At 38.3% G+C, this 18,672-nt stretch overlaps 2 protein-coding genes across 6 annotated transcripts in view; both read right to left on the reverse strand.

Annotated features, from left to right (window-relative positions):
- Positions 1-25: 25 nt before the first annotated feature.
- Positions 26-6,092, reverse strand: LOC120472293 (NLR family CARD domain-containing protein 3). Its single transcript, XM_039662434.2, has 8 exons — positions 5,789-6,092; positions 3,484-5,344; positions 1,720-2,142; positions 1,534-1,620; positions 1,384-1,467; positions 1,213-1,296; positions 1,034-1,117; positions 26-951 (listed from the first exon to the last, which is right to left on the reverse strand). Exons 2-8 carry the CDS (start codon positions 5,274-5,276, stop codon positions 858-860), a joined length of 2,649 nt encoding a protein of 882 aa, XP_039518368.2. The 5' UTR covers positions 5,277-5,344; positions 5,789-6,092; the 3' UTR covers positions 26-857.
- Positions 6,093-6,644: 552 nt separating this feature from the next.
- myo1cb (myosin Ic, paralog b) overlaps positions 6,645-18,672 on the reverse strand; it is a 42,036-nt gene continuing 30,008 nt past the window's right edge. For all 5 annotated transcript variants that reach the window (XM_089121192.1, XM_039662422.2, XM_089121193.1 and 2 more), the window contains 25 exons: positions 18,264-18,362; positions 18,028-18,141; positions 17,829-17,900; positions 17,184-17,303; positions 16,838-16,917; positions 16,366-16,471; positions 15,936-16,016; positions 15,750-15,841; positions 15,551-15,645; positions 15,363-15,409; positions 15,149-15,229; positions 13,997-14,102; positions 13,182-13,299; positions 12,689-12,802; positions 12,499-12,575; positions 12,259-12,412; positions 11,979-12,138; positions 11,805-11,888; positions 11,202-11,295; positions 11,045-11,100; positions 10,580-10,715; positions 8,819-8,889; positions 8,624-8,721; positions 8,381-8,480; positions 6,645-8,286 (listed from right to left, as the gene is read on the reverse strand). In XM_089121192.1, the coding sequence (XP_088977318.1) occupies positions 8,260-8,286; positions 8,381-8,480; positions 8,624-8,721; positions 8,819-8,889; positions 10,580-10,715; positions 11,045-11,100; positions 11,202-11,295; positions 11,805-11,888; positions 11,979-12,138; positions 12,259-12,412; positions 12,499-12,575; positions 12,689-12,802; positions 13,182-13,299; positions 13,997-14,102; positions 15,149-15,229; positions 15,363-15,409; positions 15,551-15,645; positions 15,750-15,841; positions 15,936-16,016; positions 16,366-16,471; positions 16,838-16,917; positions 17,184-17,303; positions 17,829-17,900; positions 18,028-18,141; positions 18,264-18,362 (2,382 nt within the window). In that variant the 3' untranslated portion in view covers positions 6,645-8,259. The remainder of the gene's footprint in view (positions 8,287-8,380; positions 8,481-8,623; positions 8,722-8,818; positions 8,890-10,579; positions 10,716-11,044; positions 11,101-11,201; positions 11,296-11,804; positions 11,889-11,978; positions 12,139-12,258; positions 12,413-12,498; positions 12,576-12,688; positions 12,803-13,181; positions 13,300-13,996; positions 14,103-15,148; positions 15,230-15,362; positions 15,410-15,550; positions 15,646-15,749; positions 15,842-15,935; positions 16,017-16,365; positions 16,472-16,837; positions 16,918-17,183; positions 17,304-17,828; positions 17,901-18,027; positions 18,142-18,263; positions 18,363-18,672) is intronic.

Here is an 18,672-nt window from a genome sequence, read left to right on the forward strand (position 1 = left end):
ATTACCAAAGCAAACTGGTATAATATAATGTGTTTATTGAACTTTTATTTGTACATCTTGTTTTAATGATTGCATAACATTGTAAGAACTGCTAAGCAATAATACTTGTTATACCAATTCATATTTCATGATGTTACGACAATTAATGATATAACAATGCATGAACCTATATTATGCAACTTTCAGGGAGAAGACAGGCGTGCAATGTCAAACACTATTATCTGACAGATATATTGTAACTGGGTTGATGTAAAGTAACAGTAATAAATAAAGGAAGTCAATAGTTATCAATATTTTCACATGTTGACAACTGATTTGATTGTATCTTTGAATCGACTAACCAAATAATACTATGCCTTTGTGTATTTTACACATACATTTTACTTCTGTTTATGAAGCATTTGAAAAAGAACCCATATGAGCTCTGCATGTAAAAGCACCCATAAAGAAAAAGGGCAATAAAGTAAAGAGACAATATAGCAGAAAATAGAAAGAAGAATTTATAAAAGTATACAAGAAGAACTTGGGTGTGTTAAAAAGCCATTTTTTGAGTCCTCAAAGCACTTAAAAGCTTCAGTGAAATCTTCTTGTATGGGTTTTAGCCAAAATGAATGGTTTTGCTATTAAAAAGGTATTTAACAAAATAATATTACAGCCAAATGCCAATTAAATACACATTACAAACGTACCATACCAATAAGTAGCCACAGCTCTTTAAAAGTCCAGTAGAGGGCAGTAGTAGCCAGAGTGGTTAACAGTCTAATGTTTTAATATATAAGTTTTACTAATATCAAAATGAGCCAGTTCAATAAAGCAAATGCCGTTTAGAGATATTCCACTGGTTTGTCGGTTGTGGGTCAGACGCAAACTTTAATGTCAAGGTTTGGTCTGGTATTTGCGAATTCTTTCAGCTTCTTGACGCCGTCTTTAGTAAACTTGTTGTCAAACATCCTGCGATGGATAAAGAAAACATATGCCACTTGTGAATCACGAGTAAATAAACTGAAATAAATCAGCTATAAACGGTTCTTACCACAAGTACTCTAATGTAGTGTTCTCTTTGAGAGCAGCCATGAGGACTTCTGCTCCTTTGTCTGTCACTAGGTTGTCACGAAGTCTATTGAAGGCAAAATGTTTAAACAAAGTGAACACTGAAGATAAATAATTGACTAGAAAGACTGCAACGGCGGAGATTAGTCTCGATCACCTGACCTGATATCTGTCAGTGTGCAATTCGTCCTCAACAATTCTGCAAGATAACCAGCTCCATCATCTCCAATTTTATTGATGGCCATTCTAATGAAAGAATGATATTGCAGATATTGAGTAAGATGCAATTTGTGTGTATTTGTAATGAGAAATTATGTTTTTTTCACTGTTCACCTGAGATCAGTCACAGTACGATTTTCTTTCAGTGCTTCCACAAGGATTTTCAGGCCTTCACAGCCAAGCCCTGTCGCAACCACCCTATATTGAACATACACAGTCACGATAAAGTCTCACTAATATAATGATCGTTTTTATTTTACTTACCAAAGCCTCTGAATGCGGCAATCTGGGTTTCTCAGCACGAGGGATAATACAGACGCTCCCTCTGAACCAAGAGGATTCTGGCCAAGGCTTTATGCAAAGAACATACAATACATATCACACAGTATTTAACAATGAATGCATCATGTCATCTCTGAATGATTATGCCTACAGCTCTTCACTATTTACCTGAGAGTTGAGAAGAGAGGAAGGACAGGTAGGAGTCGGCGTAATCCGTCAGCATCAAGTCCTTGAGCGTCCAAATTTAAAACCTGCAGATCTGAGCTGAGCTGTAACAGGAAAGCCAGCTCGCTCCAGTCCCTGTTTAGTGAACCGGACTGACCTGGGGCCTGCTGTGAAAGAACTTTCATCCAACCCTGTAGCCGCTGGGACAAACCAGGGTCCTGGGCCTCGTATAGACAGTGACAAACATTGACCTGCCGCTCTGGGCTGAGGGTGGAGCTCTCGAGTTGGGAGTGTAACAGATGGAGGAGGAAAGGAGGAGTCGGGTCAGGAGAGGGTTGGCAACGGAGCAAGTGCATCTTGGGCCCATCAGGGAAAAATCCATTTAGGATGAGACGTGCTCTAGGAACCAGCAGGCCGCATACAAACCTGGACAAGTGGAAATTACTGGTCAGTAATGTAGTATATCATAGTAAATAAATCAGAGCAATCCAAAAAAAAAAATTTTAAAAAGAAGAAAACATTGCATTTAAAACATTTGGGGGGGAAAAGGTTTATTGGGTTTAAAAATTAGTAATGTTTTCAAGAGAACCTAGTTTTTATTATACATTATGTGAATTCTTTATTTATTATTATTTATTTAGAGAGTATTCATAACCTTTTACAACCTGTACTAAACTTTTTGCATCATAAAAAGCTACAATATTTCTCTCTCTGACTTACTTTGTTGTTTGTAGACAACAAAAATATTGTTATAAAAATACCAAGATGTACATTCAAGTCACTGAATGTATGAATAGCTTTTTGTATTAATGATTTTTGAAAGAAAGATTTGACACATTTGACACATTGATGAAAATGTCTTAAAGAAGTAGTTCACTTTTAAAAAAAACTTTTGAAATTTACTCACTCCCATGTCATCCAAGATGTCCATGTCTTTCTTTCTTCAGTCGAAAAGACAATTAAGGTTTTTGATGAAAACATTCCAGGATTTTCTCCATATAATGGACTTCAATGGGAACCAAATGGTTCAAGGTCCAAATGAGAGTTTCAGTGCAGCTTCAAAATGCTTTAAACGACACCAGACGATGAATATGGCTCTTCTCTAGGACCCTTCGAGTCATGATTGGAAAAAGATTTGTTCATTTTGATGAACGAGTTCAAACAGGAGCGTCACGAACGCCCATCACAGAACAGAGCAAGGCCATTTTGCAAGATGTAAACAACACTGGTCCAGAAGCACTTCCTGTTTCAGTTTTTTAACACTACATAAAAGCTGGGATAAAGTACAACCAACAGAACATATAAAACTGAATCAAAAAGTTAAACAAATATCTTTAAGATGTTTTCTTTACATGTGAAATAAAGAAAACACTTACAAACTGAAACAGGAAGTGTTTCTGGACCAGTGTTGTTTACATCTTGTAAAGTGGTCTATAAAACAAACTTTTTTTTTATTTTTGAAATGGATGATCGTTTAGCTAGAAAAGACCCTTATTCATCGTCTAGTGTCGTTTAAACCTTTGAAGCTGCAGTGAAACTCTCATTTGGACCTTGAACCCTTTGGTTCCCATTGAAGTCCATTATATGGAGAAAATCCTGGAATGTTTTCATCAAAAACCTTAATTTCTTTTCGACTGAAGAAAGAAAGACATGGACATCTTGGATGACATGGGGGTGAGTAAATTATCAGCAATTTTTAAAAAAAAAAGTGAACTACCCCTTTAACGTATGAAAATGCATTTAATATGAAAACAGTTTTAAAGGTACCTGCAGAAAAGATCCATGTGTCCAGATTGATGATGTACACCACAGCGAAGTGCCTTCTTAATGCGTCTGCGGAAGAGGCGTCGAGGTCTGCTGAATTTGTTCAAGGCTGATGCTATCTGCTTAAACGCAGACTGAAGATACTGGCCTGTGCTTGGTTGGAGCCCTAAAAATGGATCTGATCCTGAAAGTGACTGAAGAACATAGTACAGGGCAGCCAGGAACTCCTGCACGCTGGTGTGAATAAAATGGAAGCCCTTCTCAAAGGTGAGGGATGCTCGATCCTCTTTAAGTATCTCAAAGAGGAACACCTGTGAGATTTTGGTGCTATCCAGATTAAAAGAGCTCAAATCAGCGCTTTCGAAGATGAACCGTCTCTCCAGGAGGCCTCTGAAGGCCATAGCTCCCAGGCTTTTGAGAATAGGCTGCATTTCGCCAAGGACATGAGGGGCGTGCTGAAGCCTGGTGTGATGAGAGCCCTCGCAACGCCCTTGCACGTGGAATAGCACGATGGATTTTACAAAGCAGCAATAGATCTCAGTGATCGTGACTGGTTTGGAGCTCAGAAGGAGCTCGGAAGGTCCCAATGAAGAGTTTGGCTGGTTGGCATTTACAGAATCAGGACAAAGGCAGGAGCCACCGTCAAGCAAGGCGGTGGACACAATCCAACAGAATGCAGGAATGTGGCACATGAGGAGAAGGGGCTTATGGGACGAAACAGAGGCCCACACTGCAGCGGCAGCCTCCGGAGAACTGCAGTTCTGCTCAAAGTACTGCTTCTGCTGGGCTGAAGAGAAACCTAGCAGACTGTAAAAATGACTGACCAGCACTGGAGGAACTTTGGAGACCGCATGAGGCCGTGAGGTGAGGAAAATGGACACGCCTGGAAGCAGAATTCCTTTGATTAAGTTCACCACAATGGATTGTATAGGCTGCACCCGCTCAGGATTTGAGCACTTGGGAGTGTGTTCGAAATTAAGAGGGTAGCAGAACTCATCCAGACCATCTAAGATGAGCAAAAACCTGGATGGTTTGGAGCTCAGTAACTCGTTCAGGACAGGTTTTAGGTGGATGTAGTGATCCGAGAGCAGGTCCTGCAAGCTCTGCTCTTGAGTTATGAGGTTTAGCTCACGAAAGGCCAGAGATAGGACAATCTTGGTAGAGGTGTTTTCTGCAGCCCACTCTCGCACCAGCCGTCTCACAACCGTGGTTTTCCCACTTCCAGCAACTCCTGACAGCATATTCACACCACTTGATGGTTTGGACAGCAGATTCTCGTACACATCCCTGAAAACGCAGATCTCATCCGTGCGTGTCCTGAAAGCATCCCCAACTCCTGTGGACTCATGTCGGAATTGAGAAGTCGACGCATAACCAGCTTGTCTTGAGAAGGTGATATCAGTCAAGTACCAGGTTTCATCCTGCCCTAAATTGTGTCCTCTGATGCTGAGATAGTCCACCAGACTGTGCTGTCTGGCCAAGATGTCCTTGTGCTTTTTGAGATGCTCTTGCTGGTTGGGCTGTCCTGGGTTTGTGGTCTCACCTTGAACACTCTGCAGTATGTAGAGGAACGCCCTGCATGATTCTTCTCCTCTCCCGTTCAGCACATCCAACAGTAATCTCATACATTCTCGCTCACCTCTAACAGCCGAACCTCTGATGAAACTGAGGTCCTCCTCGGTCACCGCCCCCACGTTAAACAGTACGTCCAGCAGGCGTGTCAGGTGTTTGCTGTAGTTCTCCACCAGCTCCACGCGACGCTGTTGAATTTCTGTGCAACTGACTCCAACAGCCATCACTTTAATATGTCGCTTAGTATATAGGGAGTCTGGGGACCCCTAATTAAGGCTTTACCTCCCCCACCCTAAAGGAAGTCAAAAGAAAATGTGTAATTTTAAAGTATTTATTGTTTTTACTATTTCAGTATTTGTTTAAAAAAAAAAAAAAACCTTGCAGCAACCACAAGCCTTTGAAGTTACCAATGCAATGTGATTATCGTTTTCCAAAAACATAAGCAGGCCAATTACTTATTAGAGATGTATAGCTAAATATAACCACAATAACAAGCATAAATAGAAAGTGAATGTTTTATTTAAACTGTGTTTAAGATGAGTTGGTTATGACAGGGACAATTAAGGAATCTTGAGAATAGCTATGGCTAACTTAGCCGACTTTATAGCCCGGGAAGTGACAGAAACAAAGTCTATGCCATTACATTTACGGTCTAATTTGTGTACATCAAAATAAATTAACAGTTCCATATAACCACAGCGGAAGTACTTAATAAAAAATAAACAAATGAACTTACAGGGTCACACGCATTGTTCCCACACTTCCGTAGACTCTCATTGATTCAATAGCGGTTGAAAGTGAAACTACGACATAATTAGCGTAGCATTATAAACATAATTATCTTGACAAATCCGAAGCTCTTATCGATTACATACCATTGCGCGCATATTTATCGCAATAGTGAAAACGGAAAGGACTTAAGTGTTTAAATAAGACTGAAAAAACAAACAAACAAACAAACAATAGGATGTATTTTTCTACAAGTCACCTGATATATTGGGAAATAGCAGAATTCAAGAAGTTGAAGGATCTCCGCCCACTGCCAGCGATGACTGCCAGTCTCGGCCATGTCTGGGGTTTTCCCAATGCATCCTTATACACCCTATTTTTACAGTCTATGTTATACTACAAAATGACAAGAATTAACTCATACATTTATAATTAATTATAGGCTACTCCAACATTTTTAATCAGACTCTTTTCAACATACATTTGTTTTGCTAGAATTTTGACTTTCATGAACTTAACGGTTTAAATAAATTAAACATTGACGTGAAACTCGTTGACGTTACATTTTTTACAATGTGAAATTCTTTCATTCAAAACTTTGCCAGTGAAAAAAATTGTTAGAGACATCACAATGACATCAGTCTCTCTATTCCCCAGGCTTTCTTCTTTTTTTACTGGATCATGTTACCAAAACTTAAACGCAATTAATTTTCTACCTTTCAAATATAAATATTCCCTTTATGAAATGCAAAACACAATTTACAGCAGATGATAACTAAGCAAGAAATACAAATTGTGACTTTTACCTAAAATAACGATGTTCACAAATATCTATTCCCATGAATATAGAGCTGGCACCTCAATGTTTTTAATCAGCTTTAATATGCTCAGATACATTGTCAGTTTGCTTCAAATTGACAGATTTCCAGGTACTTTACACTAATAGTATAAAACAAAATTACAAAGTGTGAATTACATCTCAACTGGAGGGCCATGAGTTTGTGTGTACAGTATAAGGGTATTTTATAAATGTCAAAAATAGATATTTGTTCTAAATACATGCTGCACTTACGCAAAAAAAGCATTTAACGTGCATTCTTACAGTGTTTTCTTTTAAGTATCCTCAACTATGACACTAGCTATGGTAGGCACATGCTCAATGTTTCTCTGAACATTCTCATTTACCAGTCATGTCATTAAGGCAATATCAAATAATTCTGCTATTAACAGTTTTGGGTGCCTGAAATCCTACAGTCCACTTGGGTATGCCAAATTTGCACGTTTAGTTTTTAAAATAACATTTAAATTTGCTTTGCAAACATTTAGTAGTGCTGTTACTTTTTATCTACATATACACAAACCTGCCTCAAGAGAAATAAACAAGCCTTTTTTGTAGATAACACATAACTTCCCAAACTATTAGGGCTAATAACATCTCTCACAAGCTTATAGCATTGCTAATGTGGGGGAAATGACGTTAATAGGATTATTGTGTCCAGTGTATTAGGAGCACAAAGCCTGAGCGATTAACCACAGGAGATCAATCTTGTGTCCATTTCATCCCAGTTCTACAGGAACACTTTTCTTATCATATCAAAATACTCTCTAACCCTAACATTTTGAGGCACAGATTCGCGACTGAGAAAAGACATTAACTGATCTTCAAACTCTTAATATGAGTAATGAATGACGAACCAATCACAATGTGAAAAATGGAGCTGGTGCTCTAGCATAGTTACTATCACTGGTTGTAATGTGCACATTCTTTCCATCAACATTAAGATTTCTGGAGCCTTTTCATACATAACACGCACCTTCAATGCACTTGGCATAAGTTCATTCTCATTTCTTGAACACATCAACTAATATTAATAACTTACTAGGGTTTAGAACAGGTGTATCCGTCCATATAAACTTATCCAAGTAATCTTCTATATGCAAAAAGTAATTAATACCTTTCCTATGAATGTTTCAATTTAGTTACCAAGTAATTTTAACTAACACTAGAATGACAGCAATTCACTGGAAGAAAAGGTGTACTGGGTCCGAGTAGGTTTGGATTGCAGGATCCATGGAAAAGTAATCACGGGTGAACATAAATAGAACCGAAGCGAACAACTAAAAATTACGAACCCTGATTTTCCTCGGTAACATGGCTGAGGTCACCTTCTAAAAAAAAAAAATCAATCAACATTCCCCAAAAAAGCTAGATAAAGACAGAGTGCAGGAAAAATGCACATATTTTGTTATTTCTTGGTTTTGACGTATAAAATCATAATATTCATATAACAGTATTAAACCCCAAAACATAAATAAGTCGCTAGATTTTCACAACTGAAAGCAGAGGCCTTTGGTTCAGCTGGCTGGCGTCTCGTTTGCAGAGGTAAGCTCTGCCGGTAGTCATGTGATTGATGAGCTAAATAGCATATCTGGAAGATCATGTGAGAACGCAGGGAGAGCTTGGTCATGACCCGTCCATCATCTTGAGTTGAGGCGAGGAGCAATCTGAGAAATAAAAACACACGTGTTAATTTTTTATTTTTTGTAATTGAAATAATTTTTTGGATACATTACAATTCATTTCGTCAGCAATGCTCACCACAGAAAGGTGTCCATCCTTAGCCTTGGCTATCAGCAACTCTGAGCCGGATGTGAAATCTATGATCCCTTCTTTTCCTTGAGCCACATTGAACTTTATACTGTCCATGAGAGGGAAAGGAAAAGCTTTTATTCATAAAAGTAATAACATAATAATTTCATAATATGAGTTTTAAGACAGACTTGTGTTAATCTCAGAATTCAAAGTATTTCACAAAATGATAATTTTGCGCCTGCAACTCACCTTCCCTGGTTAATGTTAATGTTGTTGATCTTGTCAGCACAGATAGCCACTTTGGTTAATGTCTCGATCACATGCTCATTCTGAAGCACCACATCACCCTGTGACACCCATACAGTTCACATATTCACTCTGACAACAGGAAGTTTAGCGCTTAATTAAGGTAAATAAAAGCAAAAAATAGATCTTTGGACTTACTTTCTGCTTATTGTCTTCACAAGCAACATGGAGAACGAACATGCCGTCACTTAGAGAGCTGACAGAAATCCCTACAGATAAAACAGAAGTGGTCAGTGTGTCACTTTTTTATTTGTTTTTGATTCTTTTTTTTGTCATGACTGAATGAAATAAAGCATTCAAGTCTGCTTGAAAATGCATTTCAATTCAAATGACTGCAATCTGTTCTAACTGGCAAAAGTGAGCAGTTAGCGATAGCACATAAAGTGTATCTTTGCAACTAAACAGGTAAAGCTAGTACTCTTCTTTTTTTCTGTGTGCATTGTGTTTCTCCATTAAAATGTATTCTGAGATTAAATTTGTCCAGTGATTGATGTGGTAAGATTTCTTTGATTTCCAGTTTTGGAGAACTACCTTCTTAGTGACAGCTAGAGAGATGAGCAACGGATTCCTATATTTTTGTGAGATATGGATTTCAGAATGGTCGCCTATAAGACAAAGTATTGGAGATGATGGAAAGCTAGTATTCATGGTAGTAAAGCTAGTACTCATGGTAGTAAAGCTAGTACTCATGGTAGGAAAGCTAGTACTCATGGTAGGAAAGCTAGTAGTAAAGCTAGTACTCATGGTAGGAAAGCTAGTACTCAAGCTAGTACTCATGGTAGTAAAGCTAGTACTCATGGTAGTAAATCTAGTACTCATGGTAGTAAAGCTAGTACTCATGGTAGTAAAGCTAGTACTCATGGTAGGAAAGCTAGTACTCATGGTAGGAAAGCTAGTAGTAAAGCTAGTACTCATGGTAGGAAAGCTAGTACTCAAGCTAGTACTCATGGTAGTAAAGCTAGTACTCATGGTAGTAAATCTAGTACTCATGGTAGTAAAGCTAGTACTCATGGTAGTAAAGCTAGTACTCATGATAGTAAAGCTAGTACTCATGGTAGTAAAGCTAGTACTCATGGTAGTAAAGCTAGTACTTATGGTAGAAAAGCTAGAACTCATGGTAGGAAAGCTAGTACTCATGGTAGGAAAAGGAAAAGGATACCATGAGTACTAGCTTTACTCATGGTAGTAAAGCTAGTACTCATGGTAATAATAATAATTCATTACATTTATATGGCGCTTTTCTCAACACTCAAAGCGCTTCACATAGAGAGGGGAATCTCCTCAACCACCACCAGTGTGCAGCATCCACCTGGATGATGCGACGGCAGCCATAGTGCGCCAGAACGCCCACCACACACCAGCTTACTGGTGGAGAGGAGACAGTGATGAAGCCAATTGGTATATATGGGGATGATTAGGAGGCCATGATGGAGAGAGGCCACTGGGCAAATTTGGCCAGGATGCCGGGGTTACACCCCTACTCTTTCGAAAGACATCCTGGGATTTTTAATGACCACAGAGAGTCAGGACCTCGGTTTAACGTCTCATCCGAAGGACGGTGCTCTTTGACAGTATAGTATTCCCATTACTATACTGGGGCATTAGGACCCACACAGACCACAGGGTGAGCACCCCCTGCTGGCCTCACTAACACCTCTTCCAGCAGCAACCTGGCCTTCTCAGAAGGTCTCCCATCCAGGTACTAACCAGGCTCAGCCCTGCTTAGCTTCAGTGGGCAACCAGTCTTGGGCTACAGGGTGATATGGCTGCTGAAATGGTAGTACACACATTGATAACGTAATGTGGAAATTGGAAGTAATGAACTCTGGTTCCAACCAAGCAGTCAAACAAAGTGTAAGAACAGTTTAAGACTTATTTTCTATCTCTCTTCCTTTTCACCTTTCAGTGAGCTGTAGTCGATCCGCTGTTTCAGTTTGGCCTCCTCCACAATAACGGCGCTGTTCGCCGTGAGCAGGAGCTGTCGGTTGCGGGCTTTGTATCCTTTTCTATCATACTTAGTCACTGGAACAGCGTACTGTAGGGAAAGACCGATGACGTTTAGATTACATTAGGAGAGACAATCTTTACATTCCATGTATTATCACAGATACTTCACAAATTTTTGGGTATGTTGCCTGAGGAAACACCTACAAACACTGAGAAATAGAGTCATGTACATTTTATCACATAATTCAGTCATGCAAAATGACAGACTCCTGGCTTCTTTGGTGAGACTGATGAAAGGATTTATACAACAAGTGTAGTGAACTATAGTCTGAACCACATTAAAGAGAGATTTTTGAGAAAAACAAAAAAAAACAAAGCAACAACAACAAAATAACACTAGCCTAGAATTCAACCCACCTTCATCTTGTCATTTCCCAGAGCCTGTAGCACTTTAGGATTGATGTCTTCCCCATCTTTTGAACACACACACAGAAAACAATTAGAATATACACCATAGAATATTCCATAGTCCATAGTCTCCAAACTGAGGCTGAAAAAGAGGATGAAAACTCACTGAGCCTTGTCCCCACAAAAAGTTTTGGGACACTTTGTGGGTAGTTGTCCTTCTTGTCCTTAAAGAGTTCACTTGCTACCATCTTTTGCTCCAACTGCAATAGCAGATAATAAAGCTTCATTTCCAGAAACCCAAACATCAATTGTATTAAATAAATAATTTATATAACATTAAAATTGGGTATATAAAAATACATTATAATCAATAAATTATGATAAAATAAAACATTTATCTGTGTAAAACCAAATTATTTTATTCTAAATTCAATCGTAATTTCCAGGAGCCCATCAAGTGAATTAATAAATATTATAAAGTAAAAAATAAAATAAAATAAAAAATGGACTAACAATACAATATAATTAAACAAAACAAAACAAAACTAAACTAAAAATAATATAAAATAAAATAAAATAAAATAAAATAAAATAAAACGTGAGAGAGTGGTTCTGGGGGAAGCTTAATTTCCAGTAGCCCAACAATCAAGTGAATGAATGAATAAATATTATAATATAAAATATATAATACAAATGGACTAATAGTAAATTAGAATGAATAATTCATTATTTAAAAAAATAAAATAATTAACTATGTAAAATGTCACACCTGGTGCTTCCATTCGGAGTTGATATTCTTGCAGTACTTCCACACCATGTTCTGCATGCAGAGTTTGCGGAGGTGCTCTGAAGCCTGTGAACAAAAGGAAGGCATAATCTCTCAATGTATAGCCCTCAGGTCTAGAGGAGTTCATGATTGTACTAATAACGACTGATATCTCACCTCGATGAGGGCGGGAGGTGGCTTTGGCCAACTCTTATCCAGAACTGTTTTGGGCAGGCTCCTGTGCAACTTCATTAGGAACGAGTAGCGAACATAGTCCAGGAAGTACTCGTTCTCTGGGCAACGTGGCTGGTGGCGGTAGATGAAGCCTTTTATGAACCTGTAACAGTGATCACAGGCAAAAAAAAATAAAAGTGAGCACAGCCTCTCTCACTGGGCAGAATCAGATTGCATGTGATTCCGTATTGACTATTGTACAAGTCAAGTCATGCACACAGACCTGCGGATGGTGTTGGAAGCCTCTCTTCTACGCTTTGCCTTCCTGCGGGCCAGAATACCTCTCCACCATGCTTGGATCCGGATTGCTGATTGTTTCATTTTACGATATTTGGTTTTTTGACTGTAGCCTCTCCAGGATGACTGCAGTTTGGTAGCTGTGCATTAAGAACAGATTGTAGAAGTTGATGAGGACAGCAGACCATTCAGTTACTCAAGATATGCATTTGAATATGGCTCATACCAAGGCTGTGTTTTCTGACTTCTAGTGCATCTTCGGTTGCGAACAGGGTTTTGGGGAAGCGGATGAAGATTTTGGTCCTGTGAAAAAAAAGGAAAGGTGCCTTCATCTTTTCTGGTACCACAGAAATAATACTGATTTATAAATACTAATAAAATAAGAGTTGGCATTTTAGAACATTTGTGTAACCAACCTGCCGAGTTTGTACTCCTCGGGTTTGTAGCCGATGTGCTTGACGAGTGTGGACACTCCATCGACCAGGCGGCCATTCCAGGTGGGCCATGTGTCTGGACACAGGGATTTATACCTGAAACAGGAAACGTCAAGCAAGTTAGTTAAGTACAAACAGGAATCACTGTTTTCATTATATCTCTTGTTCCCTTTGACCTTCATTACCACTGAAGTCCACAGGAAGTGCTGAGCTTTTAAAAGAGGATCTGAAAGTATGAAATCTAACAGAGTTTAAAAATATAAGCTTTTTTGTGCCTAAATCAGCAAAATTGGTTTAGTTGGCTAAGGCTAGTATAAACGACAAGTTCAAGCATATTGCGGGATACTGTTGAGGTTTGTTCAGTCACCCAGCAAGGCTACACTAGCAACAATGTCCCTATTATGCCAATATAAGACCAGCATGAAAAAATGGTTCAAATAGGTCTAAGTTTGTGGGTATTTTTTTTTTTTTGTACCTATGTAGGAAGGTCTCGTAGCGACGGCGATATGCAAACCCAGCTCTCCTCACCCGAAGGTTTTCCATCAGACCAAGATATTTTACTTGGTGCCTGATGAGGACTTCATCAAAGCGCCCTATAGAGAGAGATTTCAGTTTAACACTTTGTAAAATCATGCATGTAGTGTGTGTATAAAATCATAGATTTGCTGATATTTCTGAGAATAAGAGCTTATTAACGAACAAAAGATGCTAACAAATGAGAAGAGCAAAACAAAGGAGCTGATGAAGTAAGAGAGAATCAGACTGAAGGAATGAATGACTGCAGTTTAAACAATAGATCCATTAAAAAAAGAAGACATTTTGTTTTAAAAGACAACTTGTTTTATAGAGAGTTACATTTTTAGCTTATTATTCATTTTAATTTAGCCAATTTAGCTTCATTTTTCCTAGACTTGCATAGCATATTGGGTCATGTTCTGTTGTTTTTAAATGTTTAATAATGACTAAATGTTTGATGGTTTGACATAAAAGAGTATAAAAAATACAATCGTATTCCCATATTATGTTCAAAAAACTATATTACTAATATTTGTTATGCCCTATAGCAACACAAAATTTTCTACATACCTTGGAGTACCATACAAATAACATGGTTTGTAAATATGGCAATAATCCAAAACAATGGAATACATGAAATTACTATTACATTGCCATACAATACCATACTAATACTGTCCCACAGAAAGCGAACAGTTAAAAGGAATGAGAACAAGTATTAACTATTAGTTAAACAGCACTAAAACTCAAGAGTATAGAACATTTCTCACAAACCTGCTTGCTTGGCATCATTAGGCTTTATGCAGCGCACGTAAGACGGTTCCTTAGACATCAGTATTTCCATCAATTTCGCCAGGCTGGTCTTGAACTGGGTTGCTGCCTGGTTGCAGCGAGCCAACGGAGCAAGGGAACAAGAAAAAGAGATGGACAGTGAGAAATAAGCAAGAACACAAGCGACAGTGTGCAAGTCCAGCCAGGCAGTGACAATGTGGGAGAAGCCAGTGGTCAACAATGAAAGCAAACAACTAAACAGCAGCCCACCCACTCTCAGCCAATGGAGCTCTGTGGAGTGGGCACTCGGAATTGGGGGGGGGGGGGAGGGGGGGGCTTAGTGGTCACAGAGTGTCACTCACAGTCACAGAGTGTAGGGGGTTCAACAGTGTCAGGGAATTCCTCACAGTGTAGGTGGCAAGCAGAGATTCACAATCTCATGGACTGAGGCCAAGCTGCTGAGGTTTATGTATAAATGTTCATGAATGTGGAACGGATTAACAAACAAATGTTTGTTGTTTACAGTTCTGTGTAAGCATAAACAAACACAAAACTGACAAAATATGTAACCTACTAGCAAAAAGAGCAATACATGGCAGGATGGATGGGTGTAACAGACAGACAGACAAACAAACAGACAGACAGACAGACAGACAGACAGAGAGATAGACACAGAGATAGACAGACAGTTAGACAGACTGATAGACAGATAGATATATAGACAGACAGAGAGAGAAATAGAAAGACATTGAAAGAGCAACAGAAATAGATAGATAGATAGATAGATAGATAGATAGATAGATAGATAGATAGATAGATAGATAGAGACAGATAGATAGATAGATAGATAGATAGATAGAGACAGAGAGACAGACAGATAGATAGATAGAGACAGAGAGACAGACAGACAGATAGATAGATAGATAGATAGATAGATAGATAGATAGATAGATAGATAGATAGATAGATAGATAGAGAGATAGAGAGACAGACAGACAGACAGACAGACAGACAGATAGATAGATAGATAGATAGATAGATCGATAGATCGATAGATAGATAGATAGATAGATAGATAGATAGATAGATAGATAGATAGATAGATAGATAGATAGATAGATAGATAGATAGATAGATAGATAGATAGATAGATACCGTCTCTGGCCGTTTCTTGTCTGTGAGCTCCTCTCGGTCAAAGCAGTGAGTGAGGATTTTATTTTCGGACATACACATGACCTGAACATACAGACACATTTACATGTTTAATCATTGGACATTTTAGAACAGATACTGTGTAGTGTATTTTAGTGTATAGTGTAACAGTGTATTTTTCTTATAATATAATTTTCTTCTGGGCCCGTTCCCTCACCTCCTTCAGGTTTCTGAAAAGGAGATCATTGTTCTTGTCCAGGAAGCCTAGAAGATGGAAAATACACAATGACGTCAGTCAGCGCTCAGCCTGGGAAAGATCTGTAGGCATAAGAGCCTGCTCTTGTTCGATGACACGCTCTCTTTTTGTTTCTTAATTTTTTCTCTGCCCTCTGTTCAATAACTGACCGTTGACATTATAGTTGACTTCTCCAGCATAGTGGCTCAGTCTGAACTCCTCGCGACCCATCACTTTACGGGTTTTTCCATCAGCCAGCTTGTGACTGTAATATAGTCATATCGTATATATTGATATCTTTAGATGCTCAGGATATGATTTTAAGCATGATATTACATAGCATGACAAAAGAAGTGTGACGTGACTGACGTTACAAAGTGGGCGTGGCCACCGACAGTGTCCTCAAGCTTCTCCAGGAAGGTGATGTCACTGGCATCTCCAGGACGGAGACACTCTTCATCCTACAGAAAAGAGAGGAGAATAGTAGGTTTAAGCAGCTTAAGACAATATTTAATTAATACATTGTTAACGAACGTAAACAAAGTGCATTCTCACCAGGATGGAAATGATTCCTTTAAACTTCTCCTCCACAAGATCACAAATGATCTTGTTGTTAAAATATTGCACAGGCTCCCACTAGAGAACAAAAAAACATGAGCATTACTGCATTTGAAACAAGTGGAAAATATTCAAGATTTGTGATGTTGTTTTTGCTATAAAATTCAAAGAACGCAAAATCAAGAGAATTCCCAGCCCACCCGCGAATCATGACCACAAATGCGCTTTCTTTAACAGTGTTTGCGTCAAAATGTTTTATCGGCTGTGTGAGAGGTCAGGATTACCATAATAACAGCATGAAATAAAGCCCACTACACGTTTGCCCATAATGTGCCCATTGAGCTGTGATTAAGACCCCGTTCCACCAGCCCGCATATGAGTCACACATGCTGAGCTGTGTATGTATATGTGTATGGGGGATTCTCACCGTGATTCCCTCAGCTTCATATTCCTCCTGCTCCGACTTCAGAGTCAGTTCGATGAAGAGCTGCTGCAGCTTCTCATTACAATAGTTGATACAAAACTGCTCAAAACTAGACAAAGAGAGGAAGATTGAGATATCTTTGAAAATCAAAGTCTTGCTATATACTTCTGGAAAGAAAAACAATGTTAACTATAATAATATACAAAATATTAAAGGTAGATATATATTTCGAATGTACAAATTATTATTAAAAATACTAAGACAGTATTTTATGAATATCTACATAAAACATGTTAAACAATTATAATAATATTTACATTTTTTATTAAAATATTCAATTAAATATTATTAAATATAACAATATTAAATGGCATTTAATGATTTATTTTAAATCCTATTAAATTATTCACAGTAATATAAAATAGTGCTAACTTGTATAATATAAATAATATTACATTTGATATATTTACTTTACCTGTTGATCTGAAAGACTTCAAAACCATAGATGTCAAGCAGACCAATGACAGAAGCGTTCTTACTGTTAAATGAATCATCCTGTGAAACATTAAGAGCACAGAAATATTCAACAACAGCTGTGGCACACCATTCAGACTAAACATCCACAGACTGTAACATCATATGGTGAGCATGTGTTCCAATAACTCCCCCTCGGAACACTGGAGTAGTTATATTGTGTCATTTCTTAGCTTTCCCCACGTGGGGGCGCTACATATTTACATATTAGGTCACTAGACTCCATCAGAGAATTTGCAATACCATGGAGCTGATAAAGAGTATTTAACAGCAGAACAAGTCCATACCTTGAAGGCCAGAGAGTCGTTAATTTTGCTGACCAGCCAAGTAAAAGTACGACCGTATATGGCTTTAGATAAGGCATCCCGTGCTGAAGCTGCCTGCTCTTGATTTAAAGGACTACTCAGCTACAACCCAAACACAGACAGTGGAATTATGGGAAACATTCATAAACAATTATTACATATTGTACACACATACACCAACGGGAATGGGAAAAAAAATCAAGCAACACCACTTTTTTATTAAAGATGGTTTGAATACAAGCTTTGAATTGAATGTGATTTGACATTCAATCACGTTTCAAGATTTTCACATTATTTTTTTAGAAAATGTTAGTGGTGCTTTCGTATGTGATACCTGCCAGCCACTTGAAATTCTCTATGACAGTTTGTTCCTTAGACATGACTCAGAACCCTAACATAATGTACTGTACATCTATGAAAATCAATCAACTGCCAGTCAAAAATCATTAGTATGATTAATGATTCAAGAGTAATATCACACCTCTCCTTAAACAAGTTTCGAAAAATCGCATGTCCAAGTGTAAGTGTTAAGATGTACAGCTATTATGCTCAGTCAGTGGAAATATTGATGTTTGTCTTAGCAAAATGAAAAATCAATATTTTCACTCTAAATGATTGGGAACATACCTCTTCTCCTTTGGCAATGATCTTTTTATGCGTAAGAGCCTCTTTAAGAACAGTGCCGTCCACACCTAACAACTGCAATATCACAAATACACACACAAGCACAGTCAAAAACAACCCCCTGACATGGAGGTTTTAACACAGACAAAAGGTCATGCACATGTGGTCATAGCCCAGTGATATAAATAAACTGTCCTATTACCCTGGCTAAGTATTTAATCTGTGTTTCTGTAGTGATATAGGCACTACCACTGTCCTCTCCTCCATACTGGACATTCCCCAAGTGTAGTACACTGGCAATAATGTTCAGAAGCTCCTGTGGGGAAAGAGACGGGTGTGAATGTGATGAAAAATAAAGAGGAAGAACTTTCGGTTTCTAGGAGAAGAACATTGACTTATAGTTCATAGTGTCTGTGTATTGTGATTGGTCGGTCATACCTCCACTTCATCATCAGTGAAGCCAATGACGCTGAGGGCTTTCCTCACCATCTTCCAGTCATTGCGGTCATTTATGGAGCTCACTTTGGGACAGTTGCCCTGAAAACATACACACACTCACTCAGCACAACAGAGGAAACCAAGGGAGGAGGGGCTCCTCTTGACTTTCTCTAACACCAGGGGAACGAGAGGAAGGGACATTCCTGCATACTTGTGGGAAAATGTATGATGCCATTTATGATGAATACTCATACACAGTTCCAACATAAATATATGTGGTAAACTGAGCTGGAAATTTTTGGTGGGCTTTATTCACAATTTTATTGATAATGAAAGCCTGTTTCCACCTAAGAGTAAAAAAAAAAGAAAAGAAAAAAAAGAGTAATTCTGAGATAACGTTTGCAATACG

This window comes from Pimephales promelas, chromosome 16, assembly GCF_988280905.1.
Source record: "Pimephales promelas chromosome 16, fPimPro1.hap1.1, whole genome shotgun sequence".
Taxonomy (NCBI): domain Eukaryota; kingdom Metazoa; phylum Chordata; class Actinopteri; order Cypriniformes; family Leuciscidae; genus Pimephales; species Pimephales promelas.